At 30.8% G+C, this 21,083-nt stretch overlaps 1 protein-coding gene across 1 annotated transcript in view; it reads right to left on the bottom strand.

The window, feature by feature from the left end:
* LOC120635204 (glutamate receptor ionotropic, kainate 2) overlaps positions 1 to 21,083 on the bottom strand; it is an 83,492-nt gene that overhangs the window by 33,218 nt on the left and 29,191 nt on the right. Inside the window, exons 2-3 of the mRNA XM_039906143.1 lie at positions 4,496 to 4,602; positions 502 to 663 (exon numbers count right to left, since the gene is read on the bottom strand). Coding sequence (XP_039762077.1) covers positions 502 to 663; positions 4,496 to 4,568 — 235 coding nt within the window. The 5' untranslated portion in view covers positions 4,569 to 4,602. The remainder of the gene's footprint in view (positions 1 to 501; positions 664 to 4,495; positions 4,603 to 21,083) is intronic.

The following is a 21,083-nucleotide window of genomic DNA, read 5'->3' as shown; positions in this document are numbered from 1 at the left end:
GCGCTGTTTTAAGTAGTAGGACGTCCCGGGTCCGATTCCCAGCTGGGGCTATGTGGAAAATTTATAATTTTCGAATTTTCTCCGGTCTGGTCTGGTGGAAGGCTTTTTCTGTGGCCTACCCAACCTACCGACAAAGACCTTCTTTGTTTTTCAGTGTCTGGGTGTTTATCTGTTTATTATAAGTATTTATGTGTATTATATTCATAAAAAAAAAAATAGACCGGGGCTAGATGGCGATGTGTGTATTGTCGTAGTATATTTATTTATTAATTTATTTACATTAATTGTATTCCTTTTCAACAGTGGCGTGCACCGGGTTTCTTACTAGGGTATGCATACAGCAGGAGAAATGCATGAAACGGCAGAAATCTTCCACCTTTACGAGTTGTATATCAGTTTTAGGGTAAGCAGTGCTTTTGTGCAAGCATGAAGTGCACGCCACTGCTTGTCAAGGGATATAATCGGGGTATGTATTAATGTCTCCGGGAATTTCGTAAATACCTTTCTTATATGTCCTAAAGGTATCCCTCGCAGTTGTATACTGTATGTCGTAGACTAAAGTTGTCTCTGGCAGCAGAGACCTCTCCTTGTTGATTCGGTACACGGCGTACTTGAACGCTAACTCTGCACTCCCTCCGCGAGCCTCCTCTGTGAAGATTGCACCTACAAACGGATATTTGTTTGCAATATAAAATACTATTTATTTTTTATTATTATTATTAAAATCTTTATTTGTATACCACAACATTAACATATCCCTACTAATATTATAAATGTCAATGTAAGTTTGTTTGTTACGCTTTCACTCAAAAACTACTTAACCGATCCTCATGAATCTTTGTACACATATTCTTGGAAGTGTTTGCGGTAATATAGGATACTTTTTGTCCCGACATTTAGCCCAGTTCCTTTGGGAAAGGGGATGAGTGTTTGTCGATTTTACATCATAACTCCGACAAATTATAACCGATTTAAATAATTATTTTTGTACTATAGAGGTTATAATATGTTTTGAATTTTGCCAAAACTGTGGTTGGAGATAGAGGACAGAACTCCTCAGTGGACAGCAGCAAGCCCCTCATTCAAGGCTTAGCGATACTGAATGCGTTAATTTTTTTTAGATCTACAATTAAATTTAATGCCACATCAAAAAACAAAATCAAACGCAGACGAAATCGCGGGCAACCTCTAGTATAAAGTATAATAAAAACAGAAACATATCGAATACAAAAGGCGGCCTTATCGCTTAATAGCGATCTCTGCCAGGCAACCTTTGAATTAGGAAAAAAAGAAGAGGAGAACAGACTGCTGGTGGTACAAATTTTAAAATAAATACATGTGAATAACTACATACTTATACATAAACTAATGTACACAAATAGCTCAAAGTATATAATATAATTAATAAATAAATATAAAAATAAACTAATATATATATAACAACAACACTTACAATTTAACATACAATAAATGAGTAAGTATATAAATGCTATTAAAAGTCGTTGACAATATAATGGGCCTTAACTGCATTTAAATAAAAAGAACAAATTATGGTTAAAAAAATCCCTAACTCGTATATTTTAAAGCCGCCAAATTTTATAATAAAATACTTATACCTATAAAAAAATGTAAACTCATTCAATGTATTCAAAACTAAATTAGCTTCTTATATTAAGTTCAACAATAATAAATATAATAACAATTAATATGAAATATATATATATATATAATTTCAACAAGAATTGAATATATTAAGTTATCCCAATAAAGGACATTGCCCGTGGACAGACCCACGAGTTGGCGGCGTGTCACATGTATATTTAATCCAAAAAAAACGTCAAATTTATTTATGTTTATTTGTTTTTTATCAACATTTCTTTTACCCTACCATTAAAAAACTCAATAAATAATTGATTAATTGTCTTAATTATTTTGCACATCCGCCAACCAACAAAATAGAACCTAAATGTTGCCAGATATCGGAGCTGTATTTCAACCAATTATTGATTAGAAATCAATTCAGAAATTACGATACTTTTTGACTTATAAAAATGATTACTTACATTTATTCTAACTTCAAAATAATAGTAAAATATCTAACCAAGTAGGTGGAACGAATCACGTGAAATAGAAAATTGCTTGAATAACTACGTCCTAACTAACTAAAGAAAGCTTCAATGCTTCAAATATCATTTTTCCTTACAAAAATAATGCAATAATGAAGATGAAAAGTGAAATGCATGCAATGAAAAGTGACGGCCGAGTGGCGCAGTGGGCAGCGACCCTGCTTTCTGAGTCCAAGGCCGTGGGTTCGATTCCCACAACTAGAAAATGTTTGTGTGATGAGCAATAAGTGTTTTTCAGTGTCTGGGTGTTTATATGTATTTTCTAAGTATTTATGTATATATAATTCATAAAAATATTCATCAGTCATCTTAGTACCCATAACACAAGATTCGCTTACTTTGGGGCTAGGTGACGATGTGTGTATTGTCGTAGTATATTTATTTATTTATTTATAATAATGAATACTAATTACGATATTATTTAATAATATAAACTACTTCAAAAATCGAGTGTCAAAATAGTTATATCTAGCGACACCATAATTATATAAACATTTGGCCGGTTGCGGTAAGTTGTTTTTGTATTACATCATAATAATAAGATATAACCTCAATTTCAGCAACTTAAAGAAAAAGATTTCTCTAAAACCTGGGTGAATAAATCAAAATAGTTTGCAGAATTTTTGAAAGATAATTGTTTTTCTACGTAATAAAATTAAAAGCACCGTGACATAAGATAATGTCATTAGGGTCCCAAAGCTCCTAAGAGAATAGGCAATGTCCTTTAAAGACGAATACATTGAATGAGTAGATAAAAGTAAAATTGAATTTAGCTTAGTCTAATTGCGTTCACAGTGGCGTTCCTAGGGTTATTTATTTATTTATTTATATAAACTCTTTATTTCTACACCACTACACAGTTAGGAAAATAAAGGACGAATAGAGAGAAACACAAAAAACTGGAGTAGAATAAAAAAGGCGGCCTTATCTCTGCCAGGCAACCTTAGGATTAGGAGACAACAAGAGCGAGAACAAAAAGGTGGTGTAAAATTATTATAAACCTACATTCAAATAACTACATACGAATACATAAACAAAATATACACAAATAAAAACATAAAATAAAATATTAAATAAATTATAAAAATTATTTAATTATTATATTATTTATTATTATTAAATAAATATAAAAATAATAAACTAATATATATTTTGAAAAGCTATATTAATGAATAGATGATATAAAATATAAAAATAACCAGTCGTCTTATTGCGCAAGATTTAACTGCATTTTTAAACATATCAAGCGATTTTGCCTGGCGTATGTTCGTAGGGAGAGCATTCCACAATTCGATAGCCTGAACAGCGAAGGAAAGCTTATAAAACTTGGTCTTATAGTCAGCATACGACATAGCATAGGGTTTTGAATTTGAGCAAGCCCAGTTACCTAAAGGACAAATTTAACTCGTCATGATCTCTAAGTCACCATTCTTGTTGTGCTACATGACAAACCATATCAACAAATCTTTGAAAAACACTACGGTTAGGGTCAGCACGCGAATTATGATAAAGAAGTTTCTATGCAATGTTTGCCAAAATTAAAAAGTAATCATAGTAATCCCAAGTGTTTATTTGAGTTCTGCTCTCTTTAATTCTTATATTTCTCTTTAATTTTATGTCGGAATTTGCGAAGTGTATTAATTTATTATAGAAAATTAAGCTTCCTATGTGTGTGACTTATTAAAATGGTCTTTAAACCTAAACCTATATTGTGAAAATTAAGCTCAATTTGCTATACTCCGCGAAAAGCAGGAGAATCTGTGTGGTGGAATTTATAATTTCTCCAATCCTTATACTCCACACCGAACAGATCTTCGGCATTGTATCCTCTACGCAAGTTTCGCACCGAAACCGGAGCATCCTCAGGAGATGTTGACTTTACAATGAATAATTATTAAAAAATAATAAATATAATTTATTAATTTTTTTTTTTTTAATTATAATTAATAAATAATAAATTGTTATTTGTAAAGTTCATTGTAAATTTTTGTCTTTACAATTATTCATTGCAAATGAAAAGGTACTCGGTCGACTAGAACAATACTATACACTACGATAAATTTCAGATCCAAAATGGGGAATTATATATTTTTTTCATAATACCTCAATATGGGTATCAAACGAAAAGGTTACACTAGTAGAATAATGTACCTACATTATAATGAGCTCGTCGTGGTATGTCGGCGTTTTTATAATTGATGACGACATTATCTGTACCAGCACGGAGTTAGGGAACTGCCCGTGCCTCGGAGAGCACGATACGCCGTTCTCCCGTGTATTATCACTGATGGTAATATTTTTTAAGCCCACCAACTTCCATTTAAGCAGCGTGGTGGGCCTATGCTCCCACTATGAGAGGCGAGACTCACCAATTTTAACGACAGGCGACAGGGCGGCAACAGCATTCAACGTGACCACCAGCCAACGCCACTCGCTCCACATATTGCACCATCCCCCCACCACCTCCAGCCACCACCTGCCAAAGAGGAAGCGAACACGTGAAAACACTAAAGGTCTACTTACTGTAGCTTCACAATATATTTATGACAATATAGTATTTGTAAGACAACATATTAGTCTTTATAAACAAAAAGTGGACATAAACAGTCGTCTTACAAGAAATGGTCATAAATTAGTGACATCTGCATATCGTCTGCGAGAGGTGCAGAAGTCATTTGTGGGATTGAGTATACGCTTTTATAATATGATTCCTAAGGTGATTTTGGACCTACCAATGCATACGTTTAAGGAATCTGTTAAAACACATTTATTACAGCGAGGTTACTATACAATTGATGAATTTTTTAATGACAAGGTTGCTTGGAAGCATCCGGCTCCGCTTTCAGCTCTCACAAGATAGAAAAATGAATGTTAAAATGCAAAATGTAAATTGTTGATGTTGGAAAAGAGCAACTGCTGAGTTTCTTGTCGGCTTCTTCTCGGTAGAATCTACCTTCCGAACCGGTGGTAGAATCACTACAAACAGACAGACTTGACGTTTCAAAAGTGCTTATATTAGGCCTACTTAAAAAAAATGAATTTTGAATTTTGAATTTGAATTTTATGGTCTATGGTCACCTCGACCGTACCAATAGGAAGATGGCAACGCGGTACGGAAACCGCTGGCGTCGATTGTGTGAAATAACCAACAGTGCTTGGAGGCATAAATAAGCTAGCATGGGCAGGAAACGATTTTCTCCCCGGGGAAGCGATAAAAATGTATCCTCTCCCACAGCTTTATCAACTAATAATATATGTGTAATAATAAACGTCGTTTCAGTCCATGGTCTTCTCGCGAAAAGCTGCGACCAACATCTGAAGAAGCTTTCGCTTGGTGGTTGGATCAAGGGTCGGATACAGAAGTAAGTAGTACTTAAACGGCGCGTATTGTGAGGAGGTTCCTTACTCTGGAGCCCCGACCGCCGGTTGCTTGGGCATTCAAAAGCCCCGCAAGCGGAGGATGAATGTGTTTTTTTTTTATAAATTTTTTATAGTATTTTTTTGTTTCATTTTTAAGCATTGTTGAGTTTAAAGAAAAAAAAATGAAAAAGGATAAATGATTAAATTCACTATGAATTTAAACGGGGATAAACTTCTTAAGACTATTCCATGTTCCTGTGCTATATGGACACGTTAAATATATCCCTTCTCCGCAGGGCTAGCACGGGCAGGAGACAAAAATTACATCCCCCGATGATATCCACCTGACAGGGGATATAATTACCGTGTCCACCTGCTACTGTCAACGTCACTTTGCAAATCTAATCTGATTCTATTGAATAACATTCAAACATATTCGAATTAAAAAAAAAAGTGTGTGTCAGCTCCGACGCACGACTGGAGTTTACTCCTTAAGTACGATTGTCGAAACATACACAAAAAGAGTTTATTTAGCTGAATAAATATTAATACCATATGAAAGAGTAAATTAAAAATCCTGTGCAATTTATTCACACGCGGCGGAAGTGTAACTTCTTAAAAGTAGCCTACGGGAGATTGAGGTGGATGTAGAGTATCAGAACTATTAGGATAAATGTAATGTTTATTATTTAGTTTCCATGGTAACAAGAATAGGAAAAAAAAAGTATAATGTTTTCTATCTCACTCTGTCCCATATATTTAGGTGTTTGTTTCTTTATCTAGATAACATTCGGTTTCCTTGGTAACTTAAATAGGAAAAATAAGTTAATTAAACGAAAGCGACGTTGCATGTTTGCGCGTCACAGTTGCCGGGCATGCAACGTCGCAAAGCGAAAACGTAACGAGGTCATTCATCAGTAGATTTTACTCCTCACATTTTCTCATACCGGCCGCCTTATATATGAAAATCGAATCGAGAGCGTGCAAGAAAAATCCTACAAAGTGCCGCACCGTTTCCATCAATCTGAAACGTAGGTGTTCAGCCTCATGTGCCCGTAATTACACCAGCAACAACTGACTCCAGACTGGAACACAGCAAAGCAAGAATTCGGCAGAAATAAAAATGGCGGTAGCATTTCCCCAGACGAGCTCTGTCGCAAGCTGTACTGAAAACTCTACGATATCCCTACTAATATTATAAATTTCAATGTAAGTTTGTTTGTTACGCTTTCACGCAAAAACTACTTAACCGATCCTCATGAAACTTTGTACACATATTCTTGGAAGTGTTAGAAGTAATATAGGATACCTTTTATCCCGGCATTAATCTTGGTTCCTTTGGGAGAGGGCATGAGTGTTTGACGATTTTACAACATTACTCCGACAAATTATAACCGATTAAAATAATTATTTTTGTACTATAGAGGTTACAATATGTGTTTAATTTTGCCCAAACTGTGGTTGGAGATAGAGGACAGAACTCAGCGGACAGCAGCAAACTCCTCATATTTAATTTTTTGTTAGATCTACAACTAAATTTAATGCCAGATCAAAAAACAAAATCAAACGTAGACGAAGTCGCGGGCAACATCTAGTAAATAAATAAATATACTACGACAATACACACATCGCCATCTAGTCCCCAAAGTAAGCGTAACTTGTGTTATGGGTACTAAAATAACTGTTTTTTTTATGAATAACATACATAAATACTTATAATATACATATAAACAGCCAGACAGTGAAAAACATTCATGTTCATCACACAAACATTTTCCAGTTGTGGGAGTCGAACCCACGGCCTTGACTCAGAAAGCAGGGTCGCTGCCCACTGCGCCGATCGGCCGTCGATATGCCAATAAATTAAGCATACCGCCCTAAGGTATATCTCATTAAACTTTTTGGTAAGTTTACTCAGAAATCCCTAAGCTCCGGTATTAAAACACGGAAAACTTTCCCGAGTCCGCCCAATATTGAGCCGGCGATCAAAGTTCCGAGACGAAAACTCCGCGTACCCACAAGTAATAAAATATAAATTTTAAAATACTTGAGGCAAAAATAAACTTCGAGCATCTGTGGTCTTTAGGCTCAAAACTCTTGGAAGCTGAATTCAAAATTCAGATTCAAAATTCATTTATTATAAGTAGGCCTCATTTATAAGCACTTTTGAAACGTCAAGTCTGTCTGTTTGTTGTGACTCTACCACCGGTTCGGAAGGCAGATTCCACTGAGAAGAGCCGGCGAGAAACTCAGCAGATTGCTCTTTTCCAACAACATTTTAAAATTTAACAATCTTTAGAATTTTTCTGTTTTGTGAGAGATGAGAGCGGAGTGGCCTGCTTCCAAGCAGCCTTGTCGTTAAGGAATTCATCAATCGTGTAGTAACCACGATTTGTTAAATGTGTTTTAATATATTGTTTAAACCTAGGTAAAGGTAAATCTAATATTACCTTCGGTATCATGTTATAAAAGCATATACCCATCAACACAAAGGATATTTGTACTTTTCTCAGCATGCAGATATCACTAATTTATGTCCGTTTCTAGTTAGTCGACTGTTTATATCGACTTTTTGTTTAAAATTACTTATGTTTTGTTTAATAAAGATTATATTATTATAAATATATTGCGAGGTGTAAGTGTACCTATTTCTTTAAATTTAGTACGAGGGGATTCGCATGATCTAAGTTTATATATAGATCGCACAGCTCTTTTTTGTAGTATAAATATAGTTTATATAACAGCAGCTTATTCTTTATTTGAACCGAGTAGACTGGCAGGCGAATTGCCGAGCGAATTGACGGACAAGCATGAAAGGTGATGGCCTAATGGCTAGGACTTCAGCTTATTTTTTGGGGGGACCGAAGTCGATCCCCGGTGAAGGAAAACCTGCACGCCGGAGAGTTTTCCATCATGTTCTCAAATGCATGTGAAGTGTACCAACCAGCGTCAGGTCAGTGTCTATGACTCTTCTCACTCTGAGAAGACAATCATGCCCAACACGATGGTCTTCTCAGTTCTCTGGTAACGGATTGGTCCAAGCAGATATCCCACCTGTTGATAATTTTGTTATCTATATTGTTTTTTTTTATGTCAGCTGTTATAAAAAACACAATTTGTTATATACTTTTTTATTTTTGATGTGAAACATCCACAGGCGGAGGGTAAACCTGATGGTTGCGATGCCGTGGCGACGCTTCGCCACGCTATATGGTGGAAAATATGTTCTAGATGTAGTTTATAGGTTATAGCGTGTCAGACCTGGCACCGCGACGCCATGCGGAAAAAATCTTTTTTATGAAGAAAACAAAGGTATAATAAATTAGACTGTCATTATTTTCTGGATAATATTCGTTATATTGTATATTTTTATCATGTCATATTTAGTTTCTGTCATAATCTGTACTTTTGTGCCTATTACTTGTATGATATAATTTCGATATTTGACATCTGCGAAGCGTCTCGTGACGGCACACATTAAATTCACGTCACTTCTGAATCCAGACCGCCTATCGTGGTTCTGTAAACGGAATTGGCTTTCCAAATAATGTATCTGTACGGGGGCTATGGTGATACGCTCGACCGTAACAATAGGAAGATCTTCCTCCGAGCGGGTGATTTTGCTCGGGGACCGAGGTCCGAAAATTCATTTTTGGAACTTGTATATATACGCATTCTTCGTGAACACTTCACAAAAATCCTGATTTTTGTAGCGCCATCTAGTCATGTAATGTGGAGACCGCTACATATCTTTGTGAAGTAGCTGAAGTGGCAATGGGCAGGGCACATAGCTCGGAGAACCGATGGACGTTGGAGTCTTAAGGTGCTGGAATGGCGACCCCGCACCGGTAAGCGCAGCGTAGGTCGGCCCCCAACGAGGTGGACAGATGACATCAGGCGAGTCGCTGGGAGCCGCTGGAGGCAAGCGGCCCAGGACCGTGTATTGTGGAACTCCCTACAAAAGACCTATGTCCAGCAGTGGACGTCGATTGGTTGACATGATAATGATGATAAAATTGTGATTTACAGACGCTGAAGTCTACAATTAATTATATAAAAAAGGGATGAATTAAACTTTCATTCTAATGAAAAACCTCATATGGTAAACCATGGCGGAGGTACTTCCCCGGACGTGCTCTGTCACAAATAACTCTACTACTACCCAAAACTTGCTCCGTTACCTCTTAATGGATCGGACTCAAGGCATAACCGCTCTCAATATAATCATACCGTCACGTAGGAATCCGCTAAGTGTCACATATAAATATTTACGATGTCACTAATGACAACGAATATTTGCCACTCCGTTATGGGATGCTCGTGGACATATGGGTAGGGTGGCCATCCGTTGCAGGAATTCCAGGACATTTTTTTTTTAATTCCACTTCAAGTAGTTTGTAGTAAAAGTCAAATGCAATCTCAAATCAGTCAAATCTCAATGTTACAGTCTAAGATTATAGCTGGCAAGAAACTGATTTGGGGTTTAATCTATTGACTGACAACCGAAACACAGTTTATACTAGTTCAGTAGTCAATGAACAATAGGATTGTTTTACAATTACACGTAGGTATATTGCGATGTAAATGTACCTACCTAATAACTGTAACCTATAAATATTATACAGCTAAATAATTTGTGAAGTTTTTAAAAAATTTGTATTATGTAGTTGCTATGCGTACAATATGTAATTAATTAGATATATAAAAGAAATGTGTGAGCCGTCACGGGGGGCCTGGCAGATGTGAAACGTTGAAACTGTTTTTTTAAGTTATATGCATAAAATACGATATAGATTACGACAGGAATAAAATAAAGCATTACAAATTTGTCCAAAAAAAATGACTGTTTATTACATTTTTATAAAAAAAAAAGTCAAATAAATAAAAAAAAGAATTTATTTGTAATTGCGACCACTCAACTACGCATAGTACATATATTCCATTATATAGTGTGGCGATGCGTCGCCACGGTCTGTGTCGCCACGCCAACAATCAGGTTCACCCTCCGCCTATAGATGTTTCACATCAATAAATAAATTAATTAATTAATTCAAATTAGGGTTTTGATATAATTAAATCAGACAATCCTACAAGACATTTTTCGAGTGTCAAGCTAAAAATTATTTTTGGTAATGTGGCCTTGTTAGTTTTCTAGCTCAACAAAATCGTGTATTTATAATACTAAAATCGGTTATTCTCGGTACAAAATCCATTTACTATTCTATATAGTCATGGCGCTATATTATGATCTAAAATTTATGAGATACTTGAAGTTTTGGATACGGTTTTGAACTTTACTTTAATGGACATTATTAATATCTTTGTCATTCTCACTTAATTTTTTTCACACTTACGATTTCAGACTATATGGATAAAAGCGCCCTCAAGCTCCACAAATGCACTGGAAGGACGACGTAAAGAAGGTAGCCGGTTTTAATTGGGTCTGAACAGATCAACGGCCTTAAACGGCTTAAAAAGGCTGGAGGAGGAAAGGAGATTTAATTCCTGGTTTAAGACTTTATGATGTGGACTGGATCTGTCTTCACGCAGTGTCTGGTGGAATTTGTCACTGCCCCCGATTCTAAATACACCTCTTTTAGTTCAGTTGGCAATTTTAGACTCAGTGTCCGATACCGCAACTCTCTTAAAAAATTAGGAAGTCCTAGTAAACGCTTTGTACTTGGTGACCCTACTTTGACCCCGACATTGCACGATGTTCGGGACACTATGAATATCGGGCGCTCTAGTATGCGGGGCTTTATTGCTAACCGACTCCAAAAAAAGGAGATAATGTTCGTAATGTTATTGGAATTATAAACTATTCACATCAAATCAAACAATTACCGGCCCATTAAACAGCTCGGGTCTCGTCTCTAGTAATTGAATTATCACTTGCTTCGACGGCGAAGGAAATGACGAGAGGACCGGCATGCCTGAGAGTTCAACATAATGTTCTCAAATGTCTGTGGAGTCCATCAATCCGCACTGGGCCGGCGTGATGGATTACAGCCTTAACCCCTTATCACGGTTGATGTTGTGATGATAGGTATGAACACTCGCATCTAATTTACCTTTCAAACAGAGAAAACTAAATCAAAATCGGTGCATCCGTTCGGGAAATACGATGCCACAGCAATGGCGTGCATAGAGTGTATGCACAGGGTATGCAGACGGTATAAAATAAAGAAAATCTACGAGTACGAGTTATGAATACTTAAGAGTAGGCTTTTTATAACTCTTACAAGGCCTACCCTTTAGAGTTTATAACTCGTACTTGAGATTATCTCCATTTTATATCAACTGCATACCCTGTGCATACCCTCTATGCACGCCACTGTGCCACAGACAAACACACATAGAGACACGTCAAAGTTATAACATCCCATCGTTTTAGCGTAGGGGGTAAAAAACAAAATAGATTCATATTTTTTAATCCTTATCTAAAAATATTTTCCATTGTACCTACAGTCGGCATAAAAAACACTATATTCACCGACACTCATACAAATGGCGTACATAATAAAATTTGCGCATACATGAATAAACAGTGGATGCGAATTTAAGCTTTATTTTATTCAGATTAAAGTTCGAATTCTGTTTGTGCGACAGATTTTTCGCTACATCTAAAATGTAAATCGTGCTTTGTAGGCTTTTGGTGTGATGTCTTGATTTAATAGTAGACGTTTGCAGGAAATGTTGAAATTATGCACGGTACAAGAATGTCACAGAAAATATACGTTCTTACTTTTACCATACGACTTTATGCGACCTTTGTTGTTAAACCATCATTATAAAACCACTAGCCTTGTTAGTTTTCTAGCTCGCGTGCAACTTCGGTGCACCAAATCGGTTATTACCGGAATACACAAATAAAATGACCCTTTCTAAAAATGAATCCTAGTTAGATCGATTTATCGCCCCCGAAACCCCCTGTATACTAAATTTCATGAAAATCGTCGGAGCGGATTCCGAGATTCCAATTATATATATACAAGAATTGCTCGTTTAAAGATACAAGATTACGTCAAAACCAGACGGCTGATTGGTGCAGTTTGCAGCGACCATGCTTTTTGAGTCCAAGGCCGTGGGTTCGATTCCCACAACTGGAAAATGTTTGTGTGTTGAGCATCAATGTTTTTCAGTGTCTGGTTGTTTATATTTATATTATAAGTATTTCTGTATATTATTCATAAAAATATTCATCAGTCATCTCAGTACCCGTAACACAAGCTACAATTACTTTGGGGCTAGATGGCGATGCGCGTTGTCGTAGTATCCCTACTAATCCCTACTAATATTATAAATGTCAATGTAAGTTTGTTTGTCACGCTTTCACGCAAAAACTACTTAACCGATCATTATGAAACTTTGTACACAATTACTTGGAAGTGTTAGAAGTAATATAGGATACTTTCATCCCAACATTAAACTCGGTTCCTTTGGGAGAGGGGATGAGGGTTTGACTATTTTACACCATAACTCCGACAAATTATAAACGATTTAAATAATTATTTTTGTACTAAAGAGATTTTATATGTGTTTAATTTTGCCCAAACTGTGGTTGGAGATCGAGGACAGAACTCCTCAGCGGACAGCAGCAAACCCCTCATTTAAGGCTTAGCGATACTGAATACTTTATTTTTTTTTACATAACCTGGTTTGTATATATAACTTAGAAAATTTAGATGTGACTGCGATTCGAACTCGGCCCCCCCAAAGGAAAGCCGATGTTCTGACCACTGGGCTGTCACCGCTTCGACTTTGTTATCACTTAATGAAGAAGAACAGAAGTCAAAGTCAAAGTCAAATATTTTATTCAAATATGCACATAGATGGCACTTTTGATGCGTAGGTTACATAAAAATTTGTACATGGCAGTTAGATGATGACGATTTCTACATTCGTAAACGTAAAACTAAAGCGAGGGTTTCAAACGCGGCCTGGTCGGAGAAGAAGTCCACAACAAACTCATCCGGGTGTTCTTTTTGTTATCATCATGTCACACTGTCGTTTGAAACACAAATTCGAACTTTTCATTTGAAAATATTTCAGAAGCAACCTGGTTACAGCAATAGTTCATACCCAAGCTTTTTATCGTTCACGCAATCCGTTATCTATCTATATATATAAAAATCAATGCCACTTTTCGTTGTAATTGTATAACTCCAGAACGGCTCCAGAGCTATACAAACCAAATGTTTAGGCTTTGTTCGGACTATTAAATAGTTAATAGATGGTTTATGTGAAGTTTGCACAAAATCGGTTGAGCGGTTCTTCATTTAACACATTTTTTGTAAGTAATATATTCAATAAATGGCGGATAATTTTTTTAATGTGGGTAAATTGACAAATTTAAATTTTCTATGCAGATTGTGCTGTCAAATTGGAACTTTTTTCAGTGTTGACAGTATCAGCATGTTGTTATGTCATTCATGCGGTCATTTAATTTTGGACATGCTTCGATTAAAGCAAATTGTTTTTAATATGATTTCAATAAGAAATTCAAATGTAACCTCGCTGTATTGATGATGACGTTGATATGTTTTTACGAATTTTTATAATTATGCATCGGTAGGTCTAGAATTACCTTAAGAATTATGCTGTAAAAGCGTATACTCAACCCCACAAAAAGGTTCTGCGCCTTTCGCAGACGATATGCAGATATCACTAATTTATGTCCGTTTCTGTTAAGTTGATTCTTAATGTCAGCTTTTTGTTTACAAAGAGTATATTGTTTTGTCTCACAAAGACTATCTATACTCTATATACTTAACTGTAACTTGAAGATTTCTGTACATTTAATATATTTTGAAAATTTTGACCGTGGGATGTTTTTTAATCGATACTGAGTAAAAAACAGATTTTTATCGAATTTTTGACCGTCTGTCTGTCTGCCTATCTGCCTGTTCGGGCATCACGTGAAAACTACTGAACGGATTTAAATAAAATTTGGTATAGTTGTACCTGATATTCTGGGTCAACCGGAATCCGGGTATAGGATACTTTTCATACCGATAAACAGTATATTTCCCGGGAAATACGATGAAATGTTTTATCAATTTTACTTCATAGCTCCGTTAAATTTGAATCGATTTGAGTAATTCTTTTTTAATGTGAAAATGTGTACTAACAAGCATGTATTGTCTAATTTTAATGAAAATCTGATGAATATTGTCGGAGATAAAGGACAAAACTCTTCACAGATAACAGCACGTCGCTAGGCATATAGGACAACTGTCGAATGCATGCGTATCCTGGAATAGCTCATAGGCTTATAATAAATACAATTATGAAATTATATTTACATTATTTACTTACTAACGTACAGACGTTATTTACTTAGTAACATTATTTACTAATAAACATTATTTACTTATTACCACTACTTTCTTTGGATAAATTATTTACTTAAGTACATTATTTACTTATTTACATTATATACTTAAATACACTATTTACTTAAGTACATTATTTACTTCAGTACATTATTTACTTAAATACATTATTTTCTGGGCTGCTTTCAGTAAGGAGCCTGTACATTTTGCGCACAGTTCTAAAAACGCACAAAACCCTGCCACACTCAATTGACAGCCTTCGTAAACGTCGTAAAGATATTGTAGCCAAAACACATCCTGCCGTAAATTTGCCCGTAATCAATTCCAACGGCAATCTCATTATTTGTATAATTTGATTAATAAGAAACTCAATATAAATCCCTTAAACGTACATGCCTGCAGAAAAATTCTTGTTGAGTACCTGTCATCTCTTAGTTACGAAGATGTGGAAAACCTTTTAAAGCGGATTATATAATCACTTGAAGCACATCTATTATTCGTATTATACATATGCATACTCTCACTCATTACACACACACACACACACCCACACACACACACACACACACACACACACACACACACACACTCTCACACACACACACTCACCCACATATCACATACACACGCACACACACGCACAACGATAATTTGTTTTTAAAACGCATCTTACTTCTTTTACGCATATAACGGATATTGTTATTGAAGAGCGGAGTCTTCTGATACAGGTGTACTACTAAATCTAAAAGAAGGTTCCAAACTTGCAATCTTGTTAAAACTGTAAAAATTTGGAAAAAAAAATAAACTATTTATTTATTTAAACTATTTATTATTTCTTAAATACATTATATACTTATTAACATTATTAACTTCAGTGCATTATTTACTTAAGAACACTGTTTACTTGAATACATAATTTACTTATTAACATTATATACTTCGGTACATAATATACTTAAATACATTAAATACTTAAGTACATTATTTACTAAATTACATTATATACTTAAGTATATTATATACTTAAGTACATTATATACTTTGGCACATTATATACTTAGGCACATTATATACTTAGGCACATTATTTACTTAAGTACATTATTGACTTAAATGCATTTTATACTTAAGTTGATTATTTACTTAAGTACATTATATACTTAAGTACATTATTTACTTAAGAACATTATATACTAAAGTAAATTATATACTAAGGCACATTATATACTTAGGCACATTATTTACTTAAGTTCATTATATACTTAAGTGCATTATATACTTCTATACATTATATACTAAAGTGCATTATATACTTAGATAAATTATATACTTAGATACATTGTATACTTAAGTACATTATTTAATTAAATACATTATATACTTAAGTACATTATTTACTTAAGTGCATTACATACTAAAGTACAGTATTTACTTATTTACATTATATACTAAAGTACATTATATACTTAAGTACATTAAATACTTAAGTACATTATTAACTTAAGAACATTATATACTTCAGTACATTATATACTTATTTACATTATATACTTAAGTACATTATATACTTACTCACATTATATACTTAAGGACATTATTTACTTAAGTACATTATATACTTATTTACATTATATACTTCAGTACATTATTTACTTAAGTACATTATTAACTTAAGTACATTATTTACTTATTTACATTATATACTTAAGTACATTATATACTTGCTTATATTATATACTTAAGTACATTATATACGAATGTACATTATATACTTAAGTACATTATATACTTATGTACGTAATATACTAAGATACATTATATACTTAAGTATATTATTTACTTCTTTATATTATATACCTAAATACATTTGTTACTTATTTAGATTATATACTTAAATACATTGTATACTTAAAAACATTATATACTAATAAGCATTATTTACTTGAGTACATTATTTACTTAAGTTCATTATATACATACTTACATTATATACTTAAGTACATTATATACTTACTTTCATTATATTCTTAAGTACATTATTTACTTAAGTACATTATATACTTATTTACATTATATACTTCAGTACATTATTTACTTAAGTACATTATTAACTTAAGTACATTATATACTAAAGTACATTTTATACTTAAAAACATTATTTACTTCAGTACATTATTTACTTAAGTACATTATTAACTTAAGTATATTATATACTTATTTACATTATATACTTACTTACATTATATACTTACTTATATTATATACTTACTTACATTATATACTTAAATACATTATATACTTACTTACATTATATACTTAAGTACATTATTTACTGAAGTACATTATATACTTACTTACATTATATACTTAAGTACATTATATACTTACTTACATTATATACTTAAGTACATTATATACTTACTTACATTATATACTTAAGTACATTATATACTTACTTATATTATATACTTAAGTACATTATATACTTACTTACATTATATACTTAAGTACATTATATACTTAAGTTCATTATATACTTAATATATTTTCTTAAGTAGATTATATACTTACTTACATTATATACTTACTTATATTATATACTTACTTACATTATATACTTAAATACATTATATACTTAAATACATTATATACTTAAGTACATTATATACATAAGTATATTATATACTTATTTACATTATATACTTACTGATATTATATACTTACTTACATTATATACTTAAACACATTATATACTTAAGTACATTATATACTTACTTACATTATATACTTACTTATATTATATACTTACTTACATTATATACTTAAGTACATTATATACTTAAATACATTATATACTTAAGTACATTATAAACTTAAGTACATTATATACTTATTTACATTATATACTTATTTATATTATATACTTACTAACATTATATACTTAAATACATTATATACTTAAGTACATTATATACTTAAATACATTATATACTTAAGTACATTATATACTTAAGTACATTATATACTTACTTACATTATATACTTACTAATATTATATACTTAAATACATTATATACTTAAGTACATTATATACTTAAGTACATTATATACTTATTTACATTATATACTTACTTACATTATATACTTAAGTACATTATATACTTACTTACATTATATACTTGTGTACATTATTTACTTTAGTACATTATATACTTAAGTACATTATTTACTTAAGTACATTATATACTTAAGTTCATTATATACTTACTTACATTATATACTTAAGTACATTATTTACTTAAGTACATTATATACTTATTTACATTATATACCTAAGTACATTATATACTTACATTAAATAATTTAATACATTATATACTTAAGTTCATTATATACTTAATATATTTTCTTAAGTACATTATTTACTGAAGTATATTATATACTTAAGTACATTATATACTTACTTACATTATATACTTACTTATATTATATACTTACTTACATTATATACTTAAATACATTATATACTTAAGTACATTATATACTTATTTACATTATACACTTATTTACATTATATACTAACTTACATTATATACTTATTTACATTATATACTTATTTACATTATATACTTATTTACATTATATACTTACTTACATTATATACCTAAGTACATTATATAGTTACTTACATTATATACTTAAGTACATTATATACCTACTTACATTATATACTTAAGTACATTATTTTCTTAAATACATTATATACTTATTTACATTATATACTTAAGTACATTATATACCTACTTACATTATATACTTAAGTACATTATTTACTTAAGTACATTATATACTTATTTACATTATATACTTAAGTACATTATATACTTACTCACATTATATACTTAAGTACATTATATACTTACTTACATTATATACTTAAAAGTACATTATATACTTACATTAAATAATTAATAACATTATATACTTAAGTTCATTATATACTTAATATATTTTCTTAAGTACATTATTTACTGAAGTACATTACATACTTAAGTACATTATATACTTAAATACATTATATACTTAAGTACATTATGTACTTAAGTACATTATATACTTACTTACATTATATACTTACTAATATTATATACTTACTTACATTATATACTTAAATACATTGTATACTTAAGTACATTATATACTTACTTACATTATATACTTAAGTACATTATATACTTACTTACATTATATACTTAAGTACATTATTTACTTAAGTACATTATATACTTAAGTTCATTATATACTTAATATATTTTCTTAAGTACATTATTTACTGAAGTACATTATATACTTATTTACATTATATACTTACTTACATTATATACTTAAGTACATTATATACTTACTTACATTATATACTTAAGTACATTATATACTTACTTACATTATATACTAAAGTACATTATATACTTACTTACATTATATACTTAAGTACATTATTTACTTAAGTACATTATATACTTAAGTTCATTATATACTTGATATATTTTCTTAAGTACATTATTTACTGAAGTACATTATATACTTACTTACATTATATACTTAAGTACATTATATACTTACTTACATTATATACTTAAGTACATTATTTACTTAAGTACATTATATACTTACTTACATTATATACTTAAGTACATTATATACTTACTTATATTATATACTTAAGTACATTATATACCTACTTACATTATATACTTATTTACATTATATACTTAAGTACATTATATACCTACTTACATTATATACTTAAGTACATTATTTACTTAAATACATTATATACCTATTTACATTATATACTTAAGTACATTATATACCTACTTACATTATATACTTAAGTACATTATTAACTTAAGTACATTATATTCTTATTTACATTATATACTTAAGTACATTATATACTAACTTACATTATATTCTTAAGTTCATTATATACTTTAGTAAATTATTAACTTAAAAACATTATATACTATAGTACATTATATACTTATTTACATTATATATTTAAGTACATTATATCCTTACTCACATTATATACTTAAATACATTATTTACTTAAGTACATTATATACTTAAGTTCATTATATAATTAATATATTTTCTTAAGTTCATTATTTACTTAAATACATTATATACTTAAGTACATTATATACTTAAGTACATTATATACTTATTTACATTATATACTTATTTACATTATATACTTTAGTACATTATATACTTACTCACATTATATACTTAAGTACATTATATACTTATTTACATTATATACTTACTTACATTATATACTTAAATACATTGTACACTTAAGTACATTATATACTTACTTACATTATATACTTAAGTACATTATATACTTACTTACATTATATACTTAAGTACATTATATACTTACTTACATTATATACTTAAGTACATTATTTACTTAAGTACATTATATACTTACTTACATTATATACTTAAGTACATTATATACTTACTTACATTATATACTTAAGTTCATTATATAATTAATATATTTTCTTAAGTTCATTATTTACTGAAGTACATTATATACTTAAGTACATTATATACTTACTTACATTATATACTTACTTATATTATATACTTACTTACATTATATACTCAAATACATTATATACTTAAGTACATTATATACTTATTTACATTATATACTTACTTACATAATATACTTAAGTACATTATATACTTACTTAAATTATATACTTAAGTACATTATATACTTACTTACATTATATACTTAAGTACATTATTTACTTAAGTACATTATATACTTAAGTTCATTATATACTTAATATGTTTTTTTAAGTACATTATTTACTGAAGTACTATATACTGAAGTACATTATATACTTACTTATATTATATACTTACTTATATTATATACTTACTTATATTATATACTTACTTACATTATATACTTAAATACATTATATACTTAAGTACATTATATACTTAAGTACATTATATACTTATTTACATTATATACTTATTTACATTATATACTTATTTATATTATATACTTACTAACATTATATACTTAAATACATTATATACTTAAGTACATTATATACTTAAATACATTATATACTTAAGTACATTATAAACTTAAGTACATTATATACTTACTTACATTATATACTTACTAATATTATATACTTAAATACATTATATACTTATTTACA

This window comes from Pararge aegeria, chromosome 26, assembly GCF_905163445.1.
Source record: "Pararge aegeria chromosome 26, ilParAegt1.1, whole genome shotgun sequence".
Lineage (NCBI taxonomy): Eukaryota > Metazoa > Arthropoda > Insecta > Lepidoptera > Nymphalidae > Pararge > Pararge aegeria.
The sequence above is the reverse complement of the archived record's forward strand: the minus strand, read 5'-3'. Positions and strand labels throughout refer to the sequence as shown.